Source organism: Acanthaster planci, linkage group LG05 (genome assembly GCF_054643075.1).
Source record: "Acanthaster planci isolate LZ-2023a linkage group LG05, COTS_SCS, whole genome shotgun sequence".
Taxonomy (NCBI): Eukaryota; Metazoa; Echinodermata; class Asteroidea; order Valvatida; family Acanthasteridae; genus Acanthaster; species Acanthaster planci.
In genome coordinates, this window is record NC_141781.1 from 15,452,679 (window position 1) to 15,464,874 (window position 12,196).

Consider the following 12,196-nt stretch of genomic DNA (forward strand, 5'->3'; position numbering starts at 1 on the left):
GGACATGTACACACATGTACACGTACAATTCACAGTGAGACATCGAAAGGCTCGCTACGGTCGTGCTGCATAGGCCTGTATAGTATTTCTGTGTATAAAATTATGAATCTCCCACTCTCCCCATCCACGAGCAACTTTGATTTGATTACATTTTTTGTAAACTGTTTCCCCGGAGTTTGTTTACGAGTGCATTCTATATAAAGTTACAGGTAGAGATGTGACAGTTTCTGCCCGTGTTTTGCCAACCAGAAGCGGTTGTGTTCGGACCACGCTTGACTCAACAAAACGATAGTAATGTGCAAATAGAAAAAACAGCATGCTCAAACAAGACTTTCCTCTTTCAGTACAGAATACAATATTAAAAAACAAATTTCGAGCGAATTGTGTTTGGGTTATTTTTGCGAAATGGATTCAACTTACGAAAACGGCTTTCGTTGCATATCTGAGGAGGAACCTTTCCAAGGAAGGTGTGCACGTGGCCAAAGGGGAGATTTTCCATCAGCCTCTTTTGGAGGGATTACAGCATTTTGTTATTTGAGATCTGGCGAAATTCCATTGCAACGCAACAATCAAACCCTTCATGGTCAAATGAAAGGCAAGTTAGGCCACCGCGCGAACAAAAATCTCGCGTGCTGCGCTGCAGCACAGCTTGCACCCAACCGCTTGGCAAAATTTTCATCCGGGGATGCCTTGGATCGAGCGCGAGTCTGACTGTGATCAGCGTCCAATCAAAATTCGTTTTGCACAGCCATTTATGAGACAATCGGCCTAATATGGAATGTCATAACCATAATATGGAGCGTATGGGCGCGGCTATCGGAAATTGGCAAATACAATAATAAATCTCGATACACATGAGCACGATTGGATGAAGTGAGAATTTAGAAATGTTATGCAGCGACAATGCCATACATTGGATGTTCTTGGTTGATTTCTGAGTGATTCTCACCACATGCTTTTTACAACCATTTCATGATGCGGGCCATTGTAAGTTTCAGTATGTTCACGCACGTGTGGAGCACGCCGTACAACTCGTTATCCATTTTTCATCCATGTATTCCCGCGTGCCATCAATGAAATGCCTTATTAAAGCCGTACATCCGAACCGAACAGTTTGGTTCGGTTCGAAAGTGCCTTGTTTGATGATTTTTGCCTTGGTTCGGCAGTTCGCCTGCAGCACTAGATTAAATTGTGTTTATTTTTTTCAATTTACTGTGCATTAAAGTTTAATAGGTAAAGTCAAACACCAGAGATTAATATAAAACCCGACATGTTTGTTTTCCAACATGAATTTTGTGCAGCCACAAAGTATTCAAAGAGTACAAAAGAATCGTACGTATAAAACATATTGCAACGTGCACGCATACACTACTGACTTCAAGGAAAAACATGTATCCTTAAATCGTACAAGTGGGCATGTTTCAAAAATGGTCACCACAGGGGTGAAATGTCTAAAAGCCTTGAACAAGATTTATGTGTTATTTATTTTAAGCTAGTAAACCAAATTTTGCCATTTTGTACGAAAAAAGCTGAATTTGTATGTTTCTCTTGGTGATAATTGGGTTTGATAATTGGGTCAGTGATATTAATGCATGTCGGACGGAATTTGTTCCCATGTAAGAAGATCCTTCTCAACTGAGTACAATTGCCTTGACATTCTATTTTTTTTCAACAAAACAATTATTCAGATTGTCTTTAAACAATAACAGCTTCCTCCATACCGTAGTAAATCTTAGAAAGTCATTCCAAGTAATGATTTTTGTCGTTATGATTTCGTCCGACATGGATTAAGTTCCGAAAAAGTTTTTTTCTCTCAACCACTTATTTTAATAAAAGTGTGACTATTGCCAAGTATCAGTTAATAGACTAATTAAAAATAACCCCAATTTTTTTTCTCCTTTTCACTTTCAGAGTTATAATGAAAAGAAGTGTTTTTTCGTCCGACATGATGTCTGCATGTCGAAATTGGACTTTACATGCGTAGAAAAAATTTGCATTCAAGTAACCAAAGTTTATTCTGTTCAGATTTTACCGGATAAAAGAATTTACAACAGAATTCAGAAAGTATTTGAGTTTCAATTGGTACAATTTTGAGATAAGATAAGATAATGAATCAATAAGATTCTGAATGACTTTTGAACCTACCTACACGTCCTGTCTACATATGATACATTATGCGCTATACACAAGATATGCAGCACTGGAATGAAACATGTGATAGGCATGTGATATGAAGAACTCTGTACATGTGATAGGTATGTGAAACTCATAAGCTTTAACAAACTAAGGGCTAGGCCAGACCTGGGCTGATGAATAGGTGAGGCCTAGCACAAGCCTATACTTGTAGTTAAACTTGCACGTTTTGTGGCTTCAGTGCAACTGCCATAGCCCCATGCGGCGTCAGCTTCGACATATCAGTTGGATTTTCCCATCAGTACCAGATTTATTATACATTTGTAAAACTAATTATAAATTAAAAAACTGCATGTCTGTTGAAGAATTCTCCTTATTACAAAATCAGCTGGATGTAGCAAAATGTATTAGAATGCTTCAGTAGGGAGTCTGCCTCCATTCACAAAGCTGAAAATGCTCAGTCTTTATCAACTTTCAAGCCTTTGTGAATTTATAACCATTATTTTTGAATTAATAGTGTTTGTAATAATGAAAGTATGCTTAATTCGAAGTCATATTTTGTTTTTCATAATATAGGGCAAAATGTCCATGCATTCAAAAAATGCGGTGAGATGCAAGCGACACAGAGCATAAATGGATCAAGAACAGTACCGTGCCAAAAAGAGAGATCGTAAGAGAAAGTATCGAGAATGGTTACATCTGCACAAGAACAAGGAGGAACACGATCTTGAAAAATTTGAAGACAGACAACGCAAAGCCAAAAAGAAAGTAAAGCTAGCGCTGTCAGGTGAATCCATTGATTGTGAATCCAAATCGGACCCGCAAGAAGCTACACCCCAGCTGCAAGAAGATGGACCCGACTCACAAGCAGCCACACCCGACTCACAAAAGGCTATGGCCTCAACCTCAAGTTTGGCACCTTATGATCAAGAAACAAACCTGTATCCTAAGGGACCAGAGGTAACAGTACTTTGAGCAGACCTGGGTTCAAGTGCTGAATCATCATCTGTCACCCCCGACACTTCATCACCAAAAAGCCAGGACAAATGTTGTTGTCCTTTCAGCACAACACAAGCTTTACATAGAAGCATTAAAAGGGCAGAATCAATACTTCCTAAGGATACAGAGCAGCGAGTGTTTGTACTCTCTAACATCGTCAAAAGTTTAACTCCAACGAAGAAGAGCAAATTCCTCAACAATATGGGCAAAAAAAGCACAGAAAGAAACAAGGGCCGTACTTTGGCACTGAGTGAGGAATACAAAGCCTTCCTACTCAATTACCTTGAACAACCTGGCATCAGCTACACACTGCCGGGTAAAAAAGATCAAAAATACATGGGAAAGAATCTGGCGAAAAAATATACAAAACAAAGCACTATCTGCTCTGAACCCTTAGGGATCTGTATCAAATGCTGAATAGGGATGATGACCTTGATGCCATAACTATGAGTTTCAAGTCGAAATTCAATGCCGTGATTAAATTCTCAACCCTCCATCGGTTCATCAAGGGAGAGAAACATATCTTGTATCAGAAAGATATTCCTGAGGTTTGTTGCCTCTGTCAGAAGTGTGAAAATCTGGAGCTTCTCATACAAGGCATCAAGGGCACTCTTCCCGAAATAGAGCTACCAAAAGATGCAAAAAACATTGCAGATTCCTTCAATTGTAACAAAAGCCACAGGTCTTGCTCATATGGAGAATGTGTCAGTTGCCCGACGTATGAATCATCAACTCTTGATCACTGCGACAAAATACAGTATTTTCAATGGGTCACTGGTGAAGAGGGTAGAAGATTTCCTGAAAAAATGCCTAAAGTATCTACGGGTGAGGAAATAAAGAAACTACTTGACAACCAAATAGCGAAAATTAAGGTTCATAGTTACCTTAAGCACACTCAGTACAAAAAGTATCGGGACTTATCAGGAACTGAAAAGCAATGGAATCATAGTTCATGTTGACTTTTCAGAGAATTATGACAAGAAACAGCAACATGCCATACAAAGCGTATACTTTGGATATCAGTCTTTCTCATTGTACACAGTGTGTGTTTACCACAAGCAGAATGATAAAGTGAAAACACAGAGTTACGCCTTAGTCACAGAAACTACAGATCACAGCAGTAGTGTTGTGTTTGGCCTAAACCGATGCCTTCTGCAAATGCTGAAATCAAAGTTCAAACTTGACACAGTTCATTTTTTCTCAGATGGCTGTTCCGCACAGTTTCGAAGCAAACACTCATTCACGCATTTTACAAAATATGAACCTTATCTTAAATTCTACTGGAACTACTTTGAAACGAGTCATGGGAAAGGGCCAGTTGAAGGAGTAGGAGGAAGAGAGAAGTCTGTTGTCTACTGCAATGTCATGAGCAAACAAGTTGTTCTACAGAACCCAAAGCACTTTGCAGAGTATGCAAATAGTGTCCTCAAAGGAATGGATGTGCTCTTTGTTGGGGCAGAGGAAATGTCAGTAGATGAATCTAAAGAGAACTCAGTTGTAATTTCAGGCACGCTTATTAAAGTCAGATATGTGGAACGGATCATTCAGAAAGAATCTGTCCTTCTCAAGTTCTCCAAAGAAAGTCCTTTCGGTCCTCCACAAAAAGTCGGGCACCATTTTGTCCGTCTGAACGCCAGAGTACCGCATACAACTTTCTTCACGGCGCAGTATGGAAAATAACCGTACGGGCCAACGCTTGTGTGCATATACATGTATGTACATAAGTTAACATGCACGAACGTGTGATGTTTAGGGTACGCGGCGTGTGGATTGGGCGAGTGCGGTGGGCGAGGCAATATCTGCATTAGACATACAAAAATATCTACGAGAGAGTAACGCATGCAGTCATCCTTAATAGCAAAAACATTTATTGGGCCCTTTAAAATAGCGAAACAAACATTGAATATGAGGTTAAACGGACAGAGGTGTACTCTACAGGTGTGCATTAAAACGACTTCTTTGTTTTCAGTAATCTTTTAAGCTTGCATTTTCAACAAGCTACTGTTTTTACGTACAGGCATACTTAACCCCCTTTATATTTCTTGTTCATCCATTTTCTCAATATTCGTCATTTATTTTGTCACCTGTTTGAGGTTTTGTATTCACTTCATATCTAATCAAAATTACAAATACATACTCCTTAGTGTCCATGCACTTCCCCCTATGTAAGATCTTTATGAGAACATATTGCCCCTTCAGCTTATTTCATATCCAAGAAACGTCAACAGTTTTTGTTCTACGTGTAGTAATCTTAACGACCCGACACAATTCAAATGATACACTGGACCCAAATGTGCAATGCAGATGGGTACATGTGCATATAAGTTTAGAAATTTAATAGGCTACTTACTTATCCATATTACGATGTTAATAAATGTGGCTCTCCGCACCGTTCTTGTGTGAAGCGATTTCATTGGGTGAAGCACAACCATATAGCGGTCTATTGTCATTGCAGTAATTGTAGAACACGACGCCTGGACAGAAACCTGTTGCAAATGATAAAATCACCATTACACTTTTGAGGAAAAGGGCACCAGTAATGAAATGAAATACTGACAATCTTATTACACCTATCTCCTTCGATGTAAACCCCTACTTGGATATCGTAATTAATGGGAGACTTTGAGAGGCTGGTGGCAGCAGACATACCGGTCCTTTTCAAGGTACTGCGCATGCTCAAAACTATGCACGCAAGCTCAGAGCAACACACGCATGCTCAGAACCAGAGAGATCGCTGTGATCTCTTTGCTGAGAACATTGGCATGTAGTAAGTTTCCTGCTTACGACGTAGCAGTGGCGTAAATTTGTGCAGGAAATCGGGGTGTGTTTGGGGGGGGGCAGAGACTTTTTTTGGGGGGGGCCTTCAGCTGTCTTGTTATACGTAAGGCGGAAAAGCCCCACAGACAGCGACGTATGGAAACAATTTGATACAGAACTAGAACGTATGAGGTTTCAGTTTTGTACGCCACATTAGTACCAAAATGTATTCCTAAAAGCAAACATTTCTTACTTGCACGATGGTTGATGTGTCGTTTGTTCGCACTGCATTCCTTTGAGTTAATTTCTGGGTAAAATCAATAAATTTTGCTTTTGAAGAAATCAGCGTCAGCAATATTGCTATGTTCCTGCGTGCATCATCACTTACGGGGTCATGCCGAAACGATCTTAAACCTACCCGTGTACGTGTTGTGATATTCGGATACGCGTACGAACACGAACAAATTAACCTGTATGCCAAAATGGTCTAATATCTCATCAGTATCCCCGATACCATCCACATTGGCCTTTATAGGGCTGTTAATAATTTGCAAAACTACAACTGATTTCAGCATGTTTGACTGCATGAATCACACAACTGCAGTCGAAAAACTCATGCGACTTTGTGTTGACAGGACTCTCATCCCAATAATACGTAATATTTTTAAAATCAAATCATTCCAAAAATGTTCGTTTTGGAGCTTTACTTCCACTTAACTAGATCCATGGCCCCCAGAGGAAAGCCACCCATGTCAGATCCGAAGATGGTGGCATCATCACGACCGAGGATGCTTATCTTGGCCAGAGGATGGAACATTTCAGGGAGCACTTCCACCGACCGCCCCCACCCAACCCCCTTCTCTCATTGACACTGCCACCATAAAGGATAGCACTGACGCTGTATCATGCCCATCCTCCGTCACGACGTTGTCATCGCTCTCCGGAGTCTCAAGAACAAAAAAAGCCCCAGGCATCTGCAGTATCGCCGCAGTAGTGGGGGGGGGCTGTCTAGCACAATCTGACCTTTGCTACAAAATAGCAAATAATAATTATGATCATATTGATATGATCAGGATTGAGGTGTAGGGGTGAAAAAATTTGACACAAGATGACCTAAGGATGAATAGTAAAAGCATAGGGTCAAAAAGTCTTGTGTCACAGTGACCTTTGATATGGGATGAACACGTATATAAAATATTGTAAGGACAGAAAATGTGGTACACATTGACCTTTTCTATGAATTATGACACAACAGGATAAAATAGGATGATACAAATAGATGATGATTCATGTTGCGTGATGTCGTGGAAAAATACCGACTAGCCCACCAGGAGTTCCTAGATTAATCAATTTGCAGTAAGTGATAATCCTTAGACATACAATGGCCAGTACGTGGTGCCGGGTAATGGGGGATAATCCTTCGGACAAAAGGCTGTGCGCTGCGCTGTGTGGTGGCTAGTGTGTACTTCGGAGTGAGTGTTATTCTGACTTAATCCTTGGACACTAAATGAGTGAGGGCGGGCACATGTTAACGGTTTTGCCTTGGGCTTACTGTGGTTAGGGAGATCTGATCAATACAGTAAGAAGACCTGGCTGGCCCTGGCTGAATTTCTTAATCCTTTGAACTATTGTTTTACGTCCCGTTACCATGCACGTGTATATGGTTTTCGAAAAAGTCTTGCTTGACTGCCTAGAGGGTCTTTCTGTTTGTCTTCTGCCTGGCTTGATCTTCATCCATGTCTTCGTTGACGTACTTGTAATATTTTCCATTCCTCGTCTCCCAATTCGTTTCTCTGCCTTCAGCCAGCCAATGTTGGTAGGTGGCATTGTCTTCCGATTCTGAACCGTCTTCATCTGAGGTTTCGTCATCAACCTTCTCAATGGGTTCCAAATTCTCTTCAACTTCACTCATGCCTGTTTCCTCCTCAGCGTGGATATGTGGCTCTCTAGATTAGACTTCCGCTCAAAACATTTGTCACACTGGTCACAAGCATAAGGCTCTTCTGCGGAAATAACATTCATGTTGACCCTTGGAAGGATGACCTTTAAATGATACGCAACAAATGAAATCGTTCAATCTATAATGTATTTACATAGACGTGTATATGTATTTCAATGCTCATGATTTGCTTTATTTCCTTGCTCTTTCATCATTTCCATTGCTCTTTTACTCATTTCATTGCCCTTTTACTCATTTCATTGTTAATTTTGCTCTTTCCATTGTTCATTTGCTCTTTTCATTGTTCTTTTATTGTTCAACTCAATGTGATAGCGTTCCTTTAAAAGATTTGACGCAAGTTGATTTTTGAAAACCGAAACGCTCAGTTCATCAAACAAGGCGGGGACCGTATAGTTGACTGGTTAATCACCGTCATTAACCATGTTGTAAAAATATGTCTTATGCACCGTTTGGTCTAAAGATGGCGCTATACTCTGCATCACTGTGAAACATGGCTGCTTCCACAAAGTGCTGAACCTGCATGAATACTTATGACACTCGTGTCATAATTTTCGTCATACCCGCGCTTGAAACACATGAATGGGTGACAGAGGAGCTCCCAGATGACTGGCGACGTGGCGTCATCCCTCCATCCTGGGAAGAAAGGGGGACCAGCCGGACCGTCCCGTTCCACAACCGACCATGTCTCAGCTCTCAGACTGATCATCGAGAAGTTCCGTGAATATCGAAGGGATTGACACCTCTTCATTTCCTTCATTGACTTGACTTTCCAGACTTTTTCATCCTGCTCTCCTGTATCCGTGTCAACGGCAAGGAATCTGGCTGGTTTCCTATCGCCGGAGGTGTGCGCCAAGGCTGCGTGGCTTCTCCGGATTTATTCAACTGCATTATCTGTCGTCTCATGGATGCAGTTTGTGCCCGTTTCCCTAGGGTGCAGCTTAGTTAGTACTACCTGACAGACCTTGACTACGTCGACGACACGAGGCTCTTCTGTCAGTCCCAAGCCGAGTTGGTGGATGCGCTACACGTTTTTGACGCGGAGGCAATTAAGCTCGGTCTCTGAGTCAACTGGTCGAAAACCAAACAGATTTATGTCCTTGACGGCCCCACATAACCACCCATCATCATCGGAGCTGATACAGTTGAATTTGTCAAGACCTTCGTCTACCTTGGATCTGAGGTCACCAACAACGGCAACCCCGAGTAGGAGAGCAACAGACAACGAGGACTGGCCGCTGGTGTCATGCGGAGCCTGTGGGGACCTCTGTGGAGACGACTTGACATGTCCTGTCCTTGTTGTTGTACGGAGCTGAGACGTGGCTGCTGACCAAGATTGTAGCGGCCCGTGGGCATGGCTTTGAGTCCTGCACCCTTAGGACCGTCGAGGGTGTGCGTTAGCAAGACCATGCGTCCAACGAGGAACTTAGCCTCAGAACTGGCCAGATGAACGTGCTCCGTGTACTCGCCCAGCGCAGAGTCAGGTGGCTTGGTCAAATTCTTCATCGTCCTGCTGATCATTCCACCTGAGTCATTTTCAAACTCAACCTATCTTTGTCCGGCTGGAAGTTTCCTCGCGGTCACCCCTGCAGCCGATGGAAGGACGTCGTTCAGCAAGACCTCCAACAGATCGACCTCAAGCAGGAGGACGCTCGGCACTCACTCAATACCATGCACGATGGAGGCGGTCAGTGGATCAACTTGGCTCAACGCCGTCATGGCTTGAGACTTAGTTGTAGTACCTGTATTACTTGTTCTTATCTCAATCACACCTGTGGTGTTCCACGAGGAACAAAACAAGAACTAATCAGTTTCCTTGCCATGGTAAAAGATACAATTTAAATAATAGCAAATCCTTGGAAATATGTGGATGAGTGGATAAGTCTTGTTGAAATCATAACCAAGCTGCAATCGTCGAGTATGCAATCACAAATTAACTCACTTGTCGAATGATGTTCTAAGAATGATATGAAACCAAACCCAGAAAAAAGCAAGGCCTTGTAGCTCTTATTTATCCGCAATCTCAGACTTTCAAATCATTTCGTCTCCAATGTGACACAAGATGGGACCTGCAAGCCCAACAATGCGTCACCATTGCTTCACGTAGACTATATATCCTTCACATTCTTCGATTCAATTAGTAATCGAGAACCACATCTCAATGCATTTCACCATAAAGATACATTTGAAAACAGCGCAGTGAATAGAACTTATGATCTATTTTAAATATTTGCTGTGGCAGGATATCAATTTGACGCCCGGCAACATCTTACACATACGAGGTACACATTCAAAGATTTAGCTTGCCATTATCTCCCTGCGGTGAGATAATAACTCGAAAAAGTTCTTTGCAAGTGGCCTTTATACGCTTGCGGAAGCCACCACTGGCTTCATTAAAATAATTTTTGAGGTCCGCATTCATGAGCACAGCTGATTAGCCAACTGCGTGACCCATTGTGTCAGAGGGGTGTTACGCGTTACATGAATTCATTGACGCCAATTCATCACTGATAATTTTTAAGTGTCTAAACAGTACGGATTTTGAGTTTAATGAAATGTTTAAATGGCTGCTTTTATCACAGTGAAGAATCTACCCGTAATTAACATACTGAGCATGCGAAACATCGTTAAAAACAGACCTGCAGCAACCCGCTGTGAGTGTCTCATCCACATATTGGCTATTGTGCAATTCTATGGAGGCTTTTTACGTGCAGAAAACGTGAAGAGTTTCTTATAATCACTGAGTTAAGATTTGGTCATGTTTGTAGTACTATATAGGAGCAAAAACCTCAATTTTTCTCTTTACTTCTCTTCAGTGCCTTCTCTGGTTTCTTTCAAACAGTCTCGACCTTTTCATATTTCTAAATGAGGTCAATTCAAAGATGCTGGAAAGGCTGTACCTACACTACTTAATTTCGGACGTTTCCTGTACAAAACTGCCATGTCTCCCACTACTATTCATAGCGTTATGCTTCAACTTTTCAGTTTCAGTTTTCAGTTTCAGCGAGCTCATTAATATTTTGTGATCCCGCGAGATTTTACAATAAGACAAGCCATAATCAGGAGGCATCATACAAATATTTCTACAAATCCCGAATTTAGTAGTGAAAGTTTCCAATTCGGGGTGTTTCTTTCACAAAAAGCCCAAAATTGCGGACCTGTTTCGGATAGAGGCGGGCGGATACATTCAGAAATAAGCGCTTAGTTTTGGGGTATCTTCGTCTTCGTATCTTCGGGGATTAAAGAAAGTTTCTTCGTGGCTAACCCCCATGAAATTCCTGTGAAGAAACGGAGGCCAACCTCTTCACGAGAGTCAACAGGCGGTGCTATTTCGATCCAATTTTGCACTGTTTTCTATGGGCGCGTATTTGGTGTAGTGCAACCATAAGCAAAATCTGGCTTCGTGAAAACTGAAAAAATGGCGGACAAAAGTGAAGAGGCCGTGGCGCGTGCCAAACAATCGACGCCATTTACAACAGAAATGGATCTCGCTCTGGCAACAAGGTACGTTGATGAAAAGCCGTCATCGAGGGTGTTGCGGGTAGGACAGTTTTTCCAGTTTGTTCGTGACGTCATAGATGTATACTTTTCTTGGTCAAGAGAGGGAGCTCTTGGTGCGCCAACATCGTCACATTTCTTGTTAACTGAAGAAAGTCGTCAAAGATTTCCTTTGATTTTGCTTCATATTTGAGACGCCCAATGTTGTGAGTACATATAATTGCTTTGGGATTTAGATAAAGGTTTAGAGATTATTGTGTATAAAGGGGAAAGGGGAGTAATAATTACGGTCATTAGACATAGTTACTTTGGGTAAACTTTTTGGGGTAAGATTTGGGTAAAATTAGCGATACACGTTTTATAGATGTGACATGGTTCTCGACATCAATTGCTCCAGTTTGCTTGGCTTACTGTCAACCAAGGTTAATTTCTGGTGGCTTGCATGTTAATTTTAATTTTAACATTGATATACTAGGTCACGTGTACATGTAGTTGTTAATGAGGAAATAATTCATGGACACAATTCCATCAGTTTGGGGATCAAATCAGTCAGTTTAATTCATTTAGTTCTCATTGTAATTGATTCATATGTGCCCAAGTGTATTTTGGCATGATTCTAGAGACTTACAGTATTTTTTGGTTTTGTATTACTTGCAGATTGAACCGTACGTACATACATAGTCATAGTTGGTACTGGTACAATGCAAGGGTAAACAGTAATTCGTCATCGAGGGAGTTCTTTTTGTCGTCATCCGTCACAGAGGGGGCATTGAAAGAAGCGAAGCATGAGGCTGTTGAATAAGCAGAGGCTTGTAAAAACAGCCCTTAAGACAGAAGACATAACAAGAACAA

The 12,196-nt window shown here is 41.4% G+C and overlaps 1 protein-coding gene across 3 annotated transcripts in view; it reads right to left on the reverse strand.

Annotated features, from left to right (window-relative positions):
• Positions 1-12,196, reverse strand: part of LOC110977259 (G protein-coupled receptor 54-like) — a 158,087-nt gene that overhangs the window by 2,714 nt on the left and 143,177 nt on the right. For all 3 annotated transcript variants that reach the window (XM_087137226.1, XM_022231223.2, XM_087137227.1), the window contains exon 2: positions 5,483-5,618. In XM_087137226.1, coding sequence (XP_086993352.1) covers positions 5,483-5,582 — 100 coding nt within the window. In that variant the 5' untranslated portion in view covers positions 5,583-5,618. The remainder of the gene's footprint in view (positions 1-5,482; positions 5,619-12,196) is intronic.